This window comes from Cuculus canorus, chromosome 2, assembly GCF_017976375.1.
Source record: "Cuculus canorus isolate bCucCan1 chromosome 2, bCucCan1.pri, whole genome shotgun sequence".
Lineage (NCBI taxonomy): Eukaryota > Metazoa > Chordata > Aves > Cuculiformes > Cuculidae > Cuculus > Cuculus canorus.
This window is the reverse complement of record NC_071402.1, coordinates 52,141,929-52,159,158: the sequence shown is the minus strand read 5'-3', so window position 1 is coordinate 52,159,158 and position 17,230 is coordinate 52,141,929. Positions and strand designations below refer to the sequence as shown.

The 17,230-nt window shown below is 42.8% G+C and overlaps 2 protein-coding genes across 4 annotated transcripts in view; both read left to right on the top strand.

The window, feature by feature from the left end:
- Positions 1 to 5,542, top strand: part of MYOM1 (myomesin 1) — an 81,148-nt gene extending 75,606 nt beyond the window's left edge. For all 3 annotated transcript variants that reach the window (XM_054058779.1, XM_009568007.2, XM_054058777.1), the window contains 2 exons: positions 3 to 126; positions 1,313 to 5,542. In XM_054058779.1, the coding sequence (XP_053914754.1) occupies positions 3 to 126; positions 1,313 to 1,524 (336 nt within the window). In that variant the 3' untranslated portion in view covers positions 1,525 to 5,542. The remainder of the gene's footprint in view (positions 1 to 2; positions 127 to 1,312) is intronic.
- A 4,650-nt stretch (positions 5,543 to 10,192) lies between these two features.
- Positions 10,193 to 17,230, top strand: part of LPIN2 (lipin 2) — a 40,869-nt gene continuing 33,831 nt past the window's right edge. Inside the window, exon 1 of the mRNA XM_054057407.1 lies at positions 10,193 to 10,377. The gene's annotated coding sequence lies outside the window, so the exon portion shown is untranslated. The remainder of the gene's footprint in view (positions 10,378 to 17,230) is intronic.

Here is a 17,230-nt window from a genome sequence, read left to right as displayed (position 1 = left end):
AGGTAATCGTGATTTCTGTGTCAGGACAGACTGACACAGTCCAAGGACACAATCAAAATAATCTAACTGTATCTAAAAAGAAAAAAACAATGACAGCAAGCAAACGGAATGATGCGGAAAAGAAAGGTAAGAGCACGTTCACCTTTATCATCTTCGACTCCAACGAAAAAATTTTTAAATTACGCAGTTAATAGTCTGTGCCGATCAATATTTCTTGGCACATGTAAAGGCAGGTTTACATGCCTTTAGTCAATGACAAATGCAAAGCATTAATTGCCAGGTTTTGAATGACCTTTCCACTGGGCTATGAGTTCTCTCCTTGGCTCAGTTGGCTGATGAAAGTTTTTTGAGTAATATTAAATACTTTCAAATTTCTGAAGGCAGCGGAAAGATCTGTATTTATACAGAAGGTGTTATTTTCCAAAGTGACACTCATTTCAGCAGGCAGGCATTTGACACTTAACAAATAAAAAAACCCAAACCTTGCTAATTAAGGAACCCTAAGTGCCAAAAGGTTTTAGAAAACCCTGATTGTATAGCCACTATTTGAAATTAATAAATTATTCTCTCTTAGTTTTATTGCCGTATTGAATGGTAAAGTTTAAATTGTACATGTCCATTTTTTGGTCCAATTTAGAGAAAAGATGGAAAATTAAAACCTCTCTGGTGATTTAGCAATCTTGTATATTACAGGTTTTTACTGTTCTTTCAGACCCTTACTATATAATTCATACTTGAACATTGATGTATTCTTCTCAATTACAACTTCCTCATGCAGAGCATGTTAACTCCAAATAAGCCTTAAATTCCAATGTTATCAGAACATCTGTTTTACACAGTTTTGTCTAAGTATTTTTTCTTTGTATACAGGTTGTGTACATGCTATATAATTGGTGACAGAACACTTTATAATACTCTTATTCCCTTCCTCTTTCTGCTCCTAAGGCAAGAACAAATTATTAACAGCATTTCTGTCCTCTCTTGCCTTACTGGTATGGGTAACCTAGACATTTTTGAGCAGTCCTGTAAATTACATGACTTAAGTGAGAAACAATTATTTACATCCATAAATACTTTGCAGGTTCAATCCCTTAGTCTTTTTAATTTCAGACCGTAAAGGCTTGGGCTTGCTTTGGGCTCTGTAAAAAGTAGTGATGTTATTTGTAATACTGAATGTCTTTATAAGGGTGTGGGAAGAGGAAAAGGACATGATAAGGTCATAACAATGTGAAAGAAAAATCTTAGTCTACATACTTCTGTCTCGCTGAGCATAGTAAATATACGGCAAATTCTATTACTTCTCCTAAATCAGATTTTATTAAGCCACAAGTAGAAGAAATTATTGCTACAGAAGAAACACCTGATCCAAATGAATTCCCCCCTGTGGAAACAGAAAAGGATACAAAAAGCAACCAGCTAGCAGCAAAGAAGACTGATGGAAAGGCAACAGTGGCCGAAATGGTTTCTCAGCCCACAGAAAGCATGGACAGGCAGGGAAAGAAACCACTGGAGAAAAAGCCTTGAGTAAACCCTGCTGTTCTTGAATGAAGAATGTGATATTGTAATAATCTGGATAATAATTTTAAGCCAAGATTTCACAAGTAGTAGACTAGCCATGATATTTTAACACAGAAGTTTATTGGTGCTTTTCTTTTATATAACATTTGTAATACTTCACAACTTTACATACATAGTAGACAGGCACTTTTGTCTCCATACCATATCAGTTCCACTGTAGTCACTTCCAAGTATCTTAATAATGATCCATGTACTGACACGGTGATTTTAATTACTATAAAATGTCCATGATAAGCAGAAGAGGTTAGAGCAAATCTTGTCCAGAACTGACATACTTACTGCTCTGTTAATTGGTATCTGTAGGCCATCACAGCATGAGGCACGCGCCACTCACTTTCTCAAGAAAACCATGCATACAGTTCTCTTAATGACATGTGGGCTGTACTTTGCACCATGAGCAGTTTAGCCGCAGGGGAAGATCTCCTGAAACACAACTATCTCCTATGGATGCAGGAGGGCATAAGTAGGTTTTCTTTTGAACCAAGTTTCTTTTGTGTATACCTGTTTCATCAGGTGGATCAGGATGACATTTGGCCATTTCTCATTACTGAGACTCACGTGACTGCTTGTCAGTTCTCTCCGCTACACTAATCCCCTTCTGGCCTTCCTGAGGTACTATGTACATAGTATTAACCCAAAGCATCAACTGCCCCATACGCTCATTTCTCTCCACCCTTTTTGCTACAGCAATCATATATCTGCTGGCAAGACTTGTTAAACACACTGTCCTCCTTCCACTCAGTGACTCAGCCCAATGCTTTCCCTTCTTCTCCTCACTCAGACCAGACCCACTGGTTTCCTAGAAGAAAGTACAGCTTCACAGTTAGTGTGAGGAATAAACATAAGCCACGAATCTCTGCTTTAAATCATTACTGTGCCCATTCACATTTATTACTGTGTTTATTCCCATGTTTATGTACTGAGGATATAAGAAAAGATGACTCATTTGTGGATGCTTAAGATACCTTAGAAGAAGCAGAGTTCAAACTGAAAAACAAACCAATAAAAACAAAGATCAGAATTTATTTTGCTAATATGCAAGGTAAGTTCAACTTTTAAGTGACCAAAAGTTATTAAACTAAATAAATTAAGATATTTTAATTACTAAACATTTTTATTGATTTCAACTCTTATAAGGTTCATATTCTATTGGCTTTTTCCAGATGGATTATTGATGAAAGATTAATGATCTCAACTGATATTTCTAGGGTGTTAGGTCCCAGACAAATGTAGAAATACTGAAAACACAAGAAATATGTTTCTTCTTAGAAACTGATATTTATAGAATTGTTAGCATGAGAAAAGAAAGAATCTTAATAGCATGTAAACATGTTAACACCTGAGACATTGGTGCTTCTGATGGAAAGAAATTAATTTCCTTCCAGTAGAATTCCAACGGGGTTCTATTAAACTCTCTTAAAAAGCAACAGAAAGATTCCTGATGGATGAAATACTAGTTAGAAAGCTTAGATGGAGGTAGTTAAAATAATAACATTCTGTAAACAAGGTAAAGGATTTAAATAATTTGGAGGGTCCATTCTGAGTGACAGAAAGATGTTGCATGCAACAGAGAAAAAAACTATGCAAATGAAAATATTGACCGATACATAAAAAAGTGGTGAGAGAAACTTAAAATACAGACAGAACTACAGCTAAAATCATCCTACTGGACTTAGGTACTGTTTGACACAGAGCTTCATTCAGTTCTACATCTAGGTATTATAGTTTAAATGAGTAGAAAACTGGAGGCCCAGCAGTGAATGCTGTAAGCATAGGTCCCATACAGAAAAGCAGTAAGGAGCACTTTCATGGTAGGAGACTTTTGAAATGAGAACCTTAATACCTGTAGTTTTTCAGGCAACTATTATATTAAACGGTAAATATCTATAGATGTGTGATTATATCACTCTGCCAGAGAGTTAGAGTCTGGCCTTTCAAAACCTTACAAAGCTGCAGGATGTTTCACACAACTCTCAGCTGCTCTTTGCCATGGCAGTTGTTTCAACCTGCCTTATCTCTCTAAAAATCCATCACTTCTTACAGCTCCTTCGGGTTGGGAATCTATCTCCCACAAATATCAGCGGCAGTGTGTAAGTTATATATAGAACAGATTGTACCACTGAGAGCCTGATCCAATTCCTGCAAAATGCCACAGGGGTCTTTTCGTTAGTTTTAATAGAAAACAAGCTGGATCTCAGAAGCATGTTCTAAAAATGCCCCAAATCTCAGATTACAAAGCTCATTTTACTCACCGTGAAGCCAATGGCAGCTCTCTTTTCTGTTATTGCAGCAGAATCAGGTCTTAGCCTTTTGCTGAAAGAAAAATCAGTCTTTTCCTGGCACTTCAATTAAAACCTATGGGAAATACTTCTGAAAATTTAAACAAAAACGTACTAGGGGTTTTTGTTGTTAAATTTGTATGGTTCCACAAAAAGCTGGAAAAGCAATTACATCAGTATTGTTTGACTGGAAACTATTTGCCATCCAGAAACACAGTGTTATCTGTGTTGAAGGAAATACACAAATAAAAGATATCAAAGATTAAAAATAAAACTTTTTTTAAATTTTGATTATTTAATCTGTAGTTGTTCACAAATGTATAACAAAATGGTGAAAATTATTAATAATAGAATTGTTGAGTGTATTAAAGTTTATTATGTCACCATGGTTGAATAATTTTTGTATTGCAATCTAAATGTATTATTTATATTCTCTTCTCCATGATAACTATTACCAATTGTTTCAGTCTCTGTCCATTACATAATTATAGAATGCAAATTATTTCTGAAGCAACAGAATCTCCTATCAAACACACGGAAGCATTTGATTGCATTTAAAATCAAACACTGGCTGCAATATTTACCTGAAGTGCCACTTCTGGATATCTTCTTTCTCACCTACATATTCCATTCCAACACATACACATATTTGAATTTGTAACACCATTATAAATTCATATTCTTCTGTTACAACTTTATTTAACAGTGTGGTAAAGTGTTGCATTAAGATATATTGCCTAATCACCTCCCAAATTTACAAAGGGTGATTTTGAAGATGAAAAAATGTGTGAAAAATAGGCCTTGCCTTCTACTGTGGTAAAGGCATTGTGATTCCAGGTGTCCCCAAGTTCCCAAGGTGTCCCCAAATCCAAGTGCTTGTTTCGTTAGCCAGTTATTGAGGAAGATCTATCTGTGATTTGAGACTAACAAACCATAATTGGGTAATTCATGAAGCCATAATCTTTGAAGCAGCTAGTCACAAAATGAGATCATCTTTAAAGCAGGGTAGGGTGGACCTCTGCTCTGTACCCTTGAACAGTAACAGTAAAGCAAACGAATGAACCGTATTTTATCTAAGCTGCGCTTACACTGGCCAGACATCTGAAACAAATCTTTCCACACAAGTCTTCTCGTGTTGTTAAAAGGATAGTATGTTTTAAGAACAGAAGTAAAATGTTGTTGAGAGAAAAGAGTAACAAAAGCTGTAAAGAGAAAAAAGTTAGAGAAACTGCTCTGTCCCACAAGGGCTTCTGGAGTTGAAGGTACCGTGAGAGAGACAGTGAGAGGATGAGACCAGTGGCAAGGAGAGGAAAGAAGGCACCAGATTTGGCTTAAAACTTCTGCTGACTTTTCCTTTTATGTCACTTCCCATTTCATTATGTGAGAAGTCTTTCCTGTAATCTTTCTACTTCTGCATTTTCAAATGCAACACCTTTCCTTCTCTCTTTCCTCACCCCGCATCTTCTATCACCCCTCCTATCTGATATTGGCATTTTCATTTACTGTTTCGCCACTCCCTCACAGGAGCAGAATAAAACCTCCTACTTACTTAGGCTGTGATTTTGGCAAGGATAAGGAACCTCTTAACAGTAAGCCTGGAACCCAATCACATCTATTATCAGAAGGTGGTTTGTGAAACATGCTAATGCTTGACAAAGAATGGAGAAATATTGCTCACATGAAACTTGATCTGAGTGCACTGATATAAACAAACATCCTAAACCTACAAACAAACACATCAACTACAGTGCAACTGTGCTTAAACACTTTGATGTCTCAGGCTATAGCCAGGGCACAGCCCTGAATCCTTGTCACTAGCTTGCCCCACTTTTTTTCCAACTGTTAAATGAGATTTAAAAGACAAACTAAACTAAATTGTTACATGCTGTCATAATGTCATTCTGAGCTCAGAGAGTTATTGAAACACTCCTCAGGGGACATGCAATCCATGACTAAGAAGCAAAAATAAGGAGTCCCTTGAGTTTATGGGTGAAGATATAACAGAGTCTAAAAAACAACTTAAAGAAAGAAGGTTTAAGGATATCCTGACTGCTGTAAGATGAGCACGGGTGGTGGTGGGTAAGGAATAAATGACTGCTCCGAACAATGGTTTCTGGGTGTTGAATGCACACAAAAAGGGCAAAATGACATAACAAAATCTCATCACCAGCATAAGCTTTTTTTGCCATATGTGGCCAAAGACACTGTTTATTTACTGCTGCAGCAACTAAGCAAAAGGCCAATTTTTTCTTTCACCCACAAATATCAGCAACATGTTGAGGACTCAGGGACCAATACAAGCTAGGAGTTGATTCTGCCTGCTTACACCTACACCTCTCTACTACCCACAGACCCACAAATATCCTGAAACTTCACCAAAGCCATGCCTAGCACCCTTTATCCTCCCTGACCCCTGATTTATCCCTGACACACTGTATCCTAAATTGCTGGAGATCATTCATCCTTTCTCGCCTAGCCCTAAGCAGGCTACCTTTCTCACACGCTATTGCTGCTAGGCATGATCTAGCAATGGAAAAGCTGGAGAGCCACTGATCTATATATGGCATTAGGTAACATGATTTCAGATTATTTCCCCTCTACCAAACAAACAAATGAATTTAAGCAGTTGTTCTCATCATGTCCCCCTATCACTGATGGGGAAAATAATAGCAACATTTGTGGTGAAAAGGTAAAATAAACATAAATGAGGTGGCAGGTTTTCTGTGGCCTGGAGGCCCTGGTTTAACTACCAGAAAGTTATGTCTCAATAAGGACCACAAATCATACACAGATGTACAGAGATCCTATCTACACCACTATGGTGTGTAACTTCATGCAATCAAAACAGAAACAAATCTCACCTGATATAGCTGTGGAAAATGCAAATCATTTTCACAGCTTGTCTGTAATCTTCTGTTTAACTGCAAAAAAAGTAGAGAATGCAAAAAGAAAATACAGAGGCCTGTACTCCTGTAGCCTTCTGATTGTCTAGAGATGATAATTTTGGAATGGAAGAGGTTACCTAAGGGAAAACATTTGTGTTTTCAAATAAAAACTCTTTAATCAAAAGCATCTGTTCCAGGTATGAAATATTAAAGTAGGACTTACCATTTTGTTACTTGTTTTCAAGTAAAGATTTTTCTGCCACCTAAGAAGCTAGCCTGCTTTTGGATTAGGGTTTATTTTTATTATAAGATCTAGCTTAAAATTGATATTTGAGGACATAATGATAGATTTAGCCCCTACCTCTTATCTCCCTGTGTCTGGTGTTGGAAAGAAGAATCCCTCAACTAAAAAAATCACTTGCTATTATGATCAGCGAAGATAAGATCACAGGAATGCAAGCAAAAATATTTTGTTAGAGCAACCACTGATGCGGTTACCCTCACAAACTAAGTAACTAAGATGTGAAATAAGGAACTCGTTACAGCACAGGGAAATGATCTATTAGCCAAAGTGCACACTGCGTGCTTGTGACAGATGTTGTGCTACCGTGGCTAAGTAATTATTATGACATTATATTCAAATGGGAGGCCTCTTCAGAAAAATGCTGCAGCTGAAACATGGTTGAACTGAAGGGTGGAAAACTGCTGCATTAGCCTATGCCACATCCATGATCCTGAGTCCGGGAAAGCATTCCAAAATTGATTCAGAATTTCGGACATGACAATAACATCATCAGAACAGACAGGCATAAAATCTGACTTTTCTGTCTTTTTACATACGTATAATACAGTCACCCTATCTGTGTAATTCTGTGTTTGTGTCTTCTTCCACAAAATGTTTTCTGTAAAAAAAAACAGCCTGCATGTTATGCAAGGATTGATTTTTTTTTTAGTTCCATGCTCAAAGGGATTTAAAAATGTTATTTGCAAATAAGCAAACTCACTGACTATAATCTTTTAGGCAGCTTGTCCCAGGAGGTACAGATGAACAAACAGATCATATGTCTTTGTAGGACTGGTACAAAAGATGGTCAAGCATCTTTTTAGAGGCGCATGGATTATCACAGTAAACTGTCCATACACTGCTTTGCATGCCAGTACGTCTTGTTGCCAGTTGCATTGGATATTCTGTTAACTAGCCTTACGTGATGATTATATAAAACCTATGTGAGAGCCCAAAATCACTTTAACACCAAGTGATGTTAGAAAAAAACATCTAGCTAGTGTAAGAAACACTTATTCGCTGGTAAAATATTGAAAAGGACCAGGTCTTCGAAGCAAAGGCAATAATATTTTTATTTTACAATCAGCGCTGAATCGGATGCTCTTCTAAAAATGGCATCCCATTTTACAAAAGCAGTGGGTATATATACTAGTTTTAGACAAAGAACTGTGTAAATCCTCAAATTATGTTCAGGTTTTTTTTTTTTTTTTTAGATTATCCAACCACATCTGGAGACTTCTTTCAGGTTATCTCCTGACCTAAAACAGCTATATCTTAAAAGAAAACTAAGCATATCAATAAATTCTTGCAGCCCTAGGACAGGTTATCTCCTGACGTAAACCAGCTACATCTTACAAGACAGATTTATATGATGAGATAATTAAACATACAAACCAGCTGCAGCAAAATTTACCAATTAATTCTCACACTAGCTTTTAACAAAACTCTTGTCAACAGACCGGCACATGAGAAAGTAAATGTAGACAAGTAAAAGCACAGTAAAATAGAGCACGAATAGTGATAAAACACTGAACTGCGAAAAACTAAACTATTTCCAATTATGCTACTTCTTTTTTCTTTTCTATTTTTTTGTACTGCAAGTTGTTTTGGGGGAGAATATTACTCTGTTTTAGTACATATTATGTCTCAGTATCTTATGTGGCCTCTGGGCCACACAGTGACTCAAGTAAATAACATGTAATCGAGCTAACTTCAGTGAGCAGTGGGGTGAATCACAAAAGCAATGGGCAAGGAAGCTGCTGACCTGAAATACATACCTGGCCTGCTGGACACGTTTTGATTTTGCAATTCTACACTTTTGTGTAAAAAAAAAATAAATTCTTTTCCAGCCTGCTCTGGGCCTACTGGTAACTTTCAAAGCAAGGATGCCGTAACAGGTGTGTAAAGCGGCAAACACCCTGAACGAGGAGGCAGTTTCTTGTGGAACTCCCCCGTCACGAGGTGTTAATTCCAAGACGGAGCTCAGACCGCAGCTAGAAATAGCTACAGAGAGCGCTTTTCCTGCTGATGGCCTCAGGAAACGGGCGGGGACCAGGTCACCGCCGCAGGTAGCCGGGATGCGTCACCCAAGCCGCGGTGGCCCCGGCTTCCCACAGCCACAAGGGGACAGGGAACGAGAGCAGGGCGAGGTGGCGGGGAAGGAGCCCTGCACTCCGCCGCGGGTGCCAACCACAGGCTCAGCCTCTGCCTCTCTGTGTCCCCTCGCTGTCACCGCCTGCCCCTCTGTGCCTCTTCGCTGTCACCTCCGCCCCTCTGTACTCCCGTCTCTTCGCTGTCACCTTCTGCCTCTCCGTGCCCCTGTCCCTGCGCCACCTTGCTGTCACCTCGTGCCCCGCGGCCCCTCTGCGCTCCCGCCTCTCTGTGCCACTTCGCGTCGCCTCCTGTCCCTCTGTGCCTGTCCTTGTGCTACTTCGCCGTCACCTCTTGCCCCTGTGCCACCCTGCTGACACCCCCCTGCGCCCCCGCTTCTCTATGCCACTTCGCTGTCACCTCCTGCCCCTCTGTGCCCGTCCCTGTCCCACCTCGCTGTCACCTCCTGTCCCTCTGACCCTGCACTCTGACACTCCCTGCCCCTCTGTGCTTCTGTCCCTCTGTGCTTCTGCCTCTGCCCCTCTGTGCCCCTTCGCTGTCACCTCCTGCCCCTCTGTGCCCTTGATACTTCGGTGACTTCTGCCCCTGTGCCACCTTGCTGACACCCCCTACCCCTCTGTCGCCCCGCCCTTCTATGCCACCTCGCTGACTCCTCCTGCCCCTCTAAGCCACTTCCCTGTCGCCTCCTCCCTCTCTGTGCCCGTGCCCCTGCCCCTGCCCCACCTCGCTGTCACCTCCTGCCCCTCTGTGCCCCTTCGCTGACTCCTCCTTCCCCCCTGTGTTCCTGCCCCTCTGTACCACCTCTGGACCCTCTCTGCCCCGTCACTTTCCGCCCGTCACTTTCCGCCCCTCCCTCCGCACACCAGGCTCTACGTGCCCCGCCGCGCTCTGCCCCGGGAGCGCTGGGACACAACCACCGCCGCACCTCCCCCCCACCCCTCCCCGCCCTCCCCCACCCCGACGAGGCGCCACGTGACCGAGGCGCGAGGCGTGGCCGCGCCGATGAGCTGGCGCGCTCGCTCCTTTCCCCCCGCTACTCCCCCCCCCCCCTTCCCGCTCCAGACACCGGCGCGCGGGCGTGTGCGCGCGCTGCACCAACCGCCGGCGCGGGGCTGGCGCAGTTCGCGTCCGAGCCGAGCGCGGCTTCCTCCGCCCCGTCCCTGGCCGCTCTCTGCCATTCATCCATCCATTCGTACCGTCCCTCCTCGGCTGGCGCCGGCCCTGACGGGCCCCGGTCGAGGTAAGCGAGAAATGGGAGAAAGAGGAAAGGAGGGGCGCAGCCGCCGAGTCGGCGCTGGGAAGGGGGTGGGGGGGGCAGCGACCGGAGGATACCGAGGCGCCGCCGTGGGTGCCCGCAGCCCGGCCCGCCCTGGAGTGCGGGGGGGAATTGTCTTACCCCGGCCCCTGGCTGCTAGGTGACCTGGATAAATGGGCGGCAGGGGGAAAAGGAAACATCCTTACCCCATCCCCGGGCTGCCAGGTGTCACGGATAGATCGGGGCAGGGGGCTGCGCCTCTGCTCTGTGTGGGGTGGAAGGGGAAACATCCTTTCTCTGTCCCTTGGCTGCCAGGTATCCTGCACAGATTAGGGGCAGGAGGAAGGGGAAACATCTCTTCCCTATCTCCTGGCTGCCAGGTGACCTGGTTAGATGGGGGGCGAGGGGCTGCGCCTCTGCCTGCCCTGTGCGGGGGGGAAGGGGGAAAAATCTCTTCCCTGTCCCCTGGCTGCCCAGGTGTCCTGGGTAGATCAGGGGCAGGGGTCTGTGCCTCTGGTCTGTGAGGGGGAAAGGGGAAACGTCCCTTCCCTATCCCCTGGCTGTCAGGTGCCTTGGATAGATTTGGGGCAAGGGGCTGCGCCTCTTCCTGCTCTGTGCGGGGAGGAAGGGGGAAATATCCCTACCCCATCCCCTGGCTGTCAGGGGACCTGAATAGATCGAGAGTGAGTGGCTGCACCTCTGCCTGCCCTGTGGTGGGGGAAGGGGAAACATTCCTTCCCCATCTCCTGGCTGCCAGGTCACCTGGATAGATAGGGAGCGAGGGGCTGCGCCTCTGCCTGCCTGATGTAAGGGAACGGGGAAACATCCCTTTCCTAACCCGTGGCTGCCAGGTCACCTGGATAGGTTGGGGGTGAGGGGCTGTGCCTCTGCCTGCCCTGTGCGGGGAGGAAGGGGAAACAGCTCTTCCCTGTCTTCTGGGTGCCAGATATCCTGGATAGATCAGGGGCGGGGATCTCCACTTCTGCTCTGTGCAGGGGGGAGGACAAGCGTCTGTCCCCCCGTCCCCTGGCTATTAAGTGCCCTGAATGGATTGGGAGCGAGGGTCTGGGCCTCTGCCCTGTGCTGGGGGAAGGGGAAACATCCCTTCCCCGTTCCCTGCCTGCCAGGTCGCTTGGATAGATTGGGGGCGATTCTGCCTGCCTTGTGCGGGGCGGGGGGAAGGGGGAACATCCATTCCCTGTCCTTTGGCTGCCAGGTACCCTGGATAGACCAGGGCAGGGGGCTGCACCTCTGCCCTGTGTGTGGGGGGGGAAGGGAAGCATCCCTTCCCTATCCCCTGGCTGCCAGGTGTACTGAATAGATGGGGGGGGACTGGCTGCGCCTCTGCCTGCCCGGCACTGGATGATCCCTGGAGCTGTCTTGTAGACTTGGGTTGGTGGGAGGGCGGCGTAGCGGTTTCAAACTGCCGATTTACTGCCAGGGCTTGGCGGTGCGACTCTTAAAATGTTAAAAATCGCGATACGTGCCTTTGCTGCCCGAGCTCCTTCCGTTTTACGGATGTGCATTTCTTAAAACTCGGGCTGTTAACTTGCGTGCCTGCGGGGCACTCCTCCTTTGTGTTTTCTTTTTATCCCGGCTGGTGTAGGGAGTGTGAAGCGTTAATCACTGGAAGTACACTGTCTGCATTTTTTTGTGTATGTATTTGAGTTTTTGCCAAGTTCACGTCTAAGTTAATTTGTGAACTGCATTTTTCCTCTCATTAAGTGGTTACTGAGTACGTGTAGCAGACATCAATGATTTTTAATAGAGCAAAAGAATATGCTGTTTAAACATCTACATCCAGCAAAATGATGTAGTCAGTATATCTTGTGTGTTGCCTGCACTTTGTATGTGCACATAGTCTGATTATTTTTCCCCACAGAAAATTCCATTGTTGTTACACAGAAGAATTTTTTAGCCATACCTCATAATGGTATATGGTATTATTTAGAATACTGTCAGAGGAGAAGACAGTATCCTACAGAACTTGGTTGCTTGGGGTTTTTATTTGTTTTTTTATACTTCATAATAGTATTTCTCAGGACAATTTTGAATACTGAACTCTTAATGTTTGCAAATAATATCAAAAGAGGAAAAAATGTATAGTGTTCTATACATTTTAAGAATGTACAGCTATACATTACTCAGAATGAAAAGTCTTAAGTAACAAAATACCTTCACTCTGCTACTGAGAGTGTGGGCATGTCAGTCACTCAGGAGACAGGTAACCATTGTTTGTATGCATGCTAGGCAACTAGTTGCAGGCAGGACCATCAATTGTCACTTCTCTCTTAGACCTTGTTATAGCTTCCTTACATCCCAGAACATAGAGGAATGTAAACGATTCTGCCATCTCCTACCAAAATCAAGGAAGACCGCTTTTCTTGAGGAATAACTAGATAGTGCTGGAAGGTACTCTTAAGCAATTCTGGTATTAATTTTTCAGTTCATAGCATAACTTTTCAGTTAAGCATTTAAATATGTTTTGGTATTCCAGTGTCTTGTTAAAAGGTGTTTGAACTTGTCTTAGTACTCAACATTCTGTTTTTTTACAAAATTAAGTTTAGTTCTTTGCTTTTGTTTGCTTGGATGACATGTAAAATGTTACAGTTCCGCAGTGCAGAGAACTTTTTGCCTTTCTTCCTACTTCCAGCAGCGTTTCTTTACAGTAGTGCAGAGTCATGATCAATTAAGGGGAAATATAGACTACATTTATTGCACTTCACACCTCCTTATGCAAGTTAAGGTCCAGAATAGCCCTTCTTGCATTAAGTGCTCTATGACTTCGACTCTGCCCCAAAGGGACTTGCATTCTAGATCAGAGAAAGCTGAAAGGATTTTGTCCAAAGCCACATCAAAGCTAGAGGTTGAGTTGGTTACTCTCTTCCTGGAAGATGCTCACTCACATGGTTAATACTCCAGTTCACAATTTTTCTTCTTTTCCAGTTTTCTATGTGTAAAATGCAAGATCGCAGCTTACAGGAAAATGGTTCTTCCAAGTCGGTGTATGATCATAGAATATCTGTGCTGAATTAGTAAGCTACTTTTGGGAGTGTTGGGTTTTCTGTTTCATTTGTAATAGAGTTTTTTTTTGGTTGTGTTTTTTATTTGTTTGTTTGATTTTTATTGGTTTTGTGAAATAGCTTTGGTTTCTGTATAAAGTAACTTTTAATCATTGTTTCTATCGTGAATTGCAAATACATTATAGGTAACTGCCTGAAAAGAGATGAAAGGATACCTTCCAGTGTGAAATTCAGTGCTGCATGTTACACATATCCGCAGTAAAAAAGCTTTCAGGCTGATAGAAAACAATTGATGATATATTTGTGATCAAACTCGGATCTATAGCACATGCTTTAGATGTCTTCCTCCTGTACTGGGCAAATTCTGAGAACGCAACAGAGTAGTGTACTGTATCCTAGTGATTTTTAGCATAGTTTCATAGCGTAGTAAGGGTTGGAAGGGACTTAAAGATCATCTAGTTCTGACCCCCCTGACATGGACAGGGACATCCCATTAAATCAGGCTGCCCAAGGCCCCATCCAGCCTGGCCTTGAACACCTGCAGAGATGGGGCATCCACAACCTCCCTGGGCAACCTGTGCCAGTGTCTCACCACTCTCATAGTGAAGAAATTCTTCCTAATGTCGAGTCTAAATCTGCCCCTCTCCAGTTTATACCCATTCCCCTGGTCCTGTCCCCACAAGCCTTAACGGATAGCCCCTCTACAGCATTCCTGTAGGCTCCCTTCAGGTACTGGAAGGTTGCTCGCTCTAAGATCTCCTCTGAACCTTCTCTTCTCCAGGCTGAACAGGCCCAACTCTCTCAGCCTGTCCTTGTAGGGAAGGTGCTCCAGCCTTCCAGTCATCTTTGTAGCCCTCCTTTGGACCCGTTCCAACAGTTCCGTATCCTTCTTGCATCGAGGATTCCGGAACTGGACACAGTATTCCAGATGAGGTCTCACGAGAGAGGAATAGAGGGGCAGAATCACTTCCCTTGACCTGCTGACCACGCTTGTTTTGATGCAGCCCAGAATACGGTTGGCCTTCTGGGCTGCGAGCACACATTGCTGGCTTATGTCGAGCTTCTCATTGACCAGCACCCCCAAGTCCTTCTCAGCAGGGCTGCTCTCAAGCATGTCTTCCCCTATCATGTACTGGAAATGGGGATTGTCCCAATCCAGGTGCAGGACCTTACACATGGCCTTGTTGAACCTCATGAGGTTCTCAGAGGCCCACTTCTCCAGTCTGTCCAGGTCCTTCTGGATGACGTCCTGTCCTTCTGGTGTGGCAACTGCACCACTCAGCTTGGTGTCATCTGCAAACTTGCTGAGGGTGCACTCAATCTCGCTGTCAATATCATTGATAAAGATATTAAACAGCACCGGTCCCGGTACAGACCCCTGAGGGACACCACTTGTCATGGATCTCCATATGGACTTTGAGCCATTGACCAGTGCTCTCTGAATACGACCATCCAACCAGTTTCTTATCCACCATACTGTCCACCCATCAAATCCATATCTCTCCAATTTAGAGAGAAGGATGTTGTGTGAGACTGTGTCAAAGGCTTTACTGAAGTCTAGATAGATCACATCTGTTGGTTTACCCGTGTCCGCTGCTGCAGTTATCCCATCACAGAAAGCCACCAAGTTGATCAGACAGGACTTGCGCCTGGTGGAGCCATGCTGGCTGCCATCAATCGACTCCCTGCCCTCCATGTGCTTTAGCATAGCTTCTAGGAGGATGTGTTCCATGATCTTCCCAGGCACAGAGGTGAGGCTGACAGGTCGGTAGTTCTAAGGGTCGACTTTTCTACCCTTTTTAAAAATGGGCACAACGTCACCCTCCTTCCAGTCACCAGGGACTTCTCCTGACTGGCATGACTTTTCAAATATCGTGGAGAGTGGCTTGGCAACCACATCTGCCAGTTCACTCAGGACTCTGCCATGCATCTCATCAGGTCCCGTGGACTTATATATGTTCAGGTTCCTCAGGTGTTTGCGAACCTGATCCTTCTCTACTGTGGGAGGGGGTCTGCATCTATCAGTGCTGATCAGCACTTTCTTTATGAACCTTTGGTCTCACTGGCATTGTGTTTTAAGATTCTATAGTAATATAAAGGTGATGACATCTCTGTAAGTATCTCTGTTATATAGGTAAACAGATAGTTTTTAAAATTGTGAATAAAATTATCCTCTTCAAATGTAGTAAGAATGTTGCTACTGTTTCAAAGAATGTTTTGCTTATAAATGATTTTTTTTTATTTCACCTAGCTGCTATTTCATCTGGGTTGTTACAGACACTCTAGTATGTAGTAACGTAAGTGCTTGCATTTCAGTTTGTGTGGGCAAGCTGATTTAATATGAAACTGTCATGCCAAGATGGTATTTAAGGACAGAGCTTAAGTACCCTTTGGGGGGATTTTAAAAAAAAATGATAGAGGTTTTTTTTTCTTGTGTTTTTATTTCAAGGGAATTTCCAAGTAAAGGATGCAAGCTTCCCCTTCCTAGTTAAGTCTTTTATTATCAGTTTCTTTCAGCTTTACAGTAATGTAATTTGACAGTGTGCATTAACCGCTTAAGTTACTCTTTCCCAAAATTTGCTCATTGCTGCTGTCTGTACTGAGTGAACAGTTGAGGTTTTTAATTGAGAAACTAGTATGTTTCTTTATCTGAATGATTAAAGTTCAATACTAGAAGATTAAATACGTAAAGTAGTAATAGAAAAGTGTCTGGTGTACCAAGTGACTTTTTGTGTAGGTCTGTGTGGCTGAAGCCAGCGTATGCTAAGCCAGTCTTAGACCACAGGCCACGTCTTTAGGTTTACTTGTCTTATTTTAGTCTGTGTAACTGTCTTCTCAGGAAATGTGCTTCCTCTAAATTGATAGTTATGTAAGGCCTTTTAAAGGAAACATGTAAAGGATTCTTTGCAAAATTGTTTCAAAGAAGTGCTTCCAATAATGAATTGCAGCTGAGATTCTGTCATAAACAGAAGTAATTGTCTCTCCCTTGGCTAACAATAGAATTTAGTTTGTGATGTGAACTGAAATACAGTGATTAAAAAAACTCCAGAATTCCATGGGGACTAAAAGCTGTTCTTTCCCCAAATGTGTATATTAACACAAAGCAGTCTGTGATGCTGTGTTACAGGTTAATCATGTCCCGTATAGACAGTGCAGACGTGCTGCTGTGTGCTAGGGATGAACATATAAATCCTTCATACGGATGTGATCTCTGTGTTCATTAAAACTCAATAATGCAAGTAGATCATATTTGGTGAATAAGTAAGTGTATGCTACTTTGCTCAGCTATATCTAATCTTCCCCTTCCCAACATCTCATGCTATGAATAACTTTGTGTGGATATTCTGTAAGACTAGTAATTTTACTCCTTTTTTCCTTTAGTAAAATAGCCAAATATTTATGCAATTTAAATTTATGGCTGTTATTCTATTTTTGGTACATGTTCATTAGCCCAACAATGTGGAGAGTCTACCAAGTAAAAAAGTTTATTGTTTATATACACTGTATTTAGAAGTTGTGTATTTCATATGTGAATTTCACAGAACGAATATATTTCTGATCCTGCTTGTCAGCCTGAAGATATGTACTAGTATTAGATCTTATTCTAAATTATTATTCAAATTATTCGATGCTAATAGATCAGGATGCATTTCACACTTAAATACATGACTATGTTCTTCTGTAAATCCTGGAAGGCTGCAAGAAAATATAAATACATCTGAGGCAGACCAGTGCCTGGAATGCAGCTTTTCTTAAATGGAGAAAATAGAAAGATAAGGGATTGCTTATTAGGGAAAAGTTTAGTGCTTTCTAGA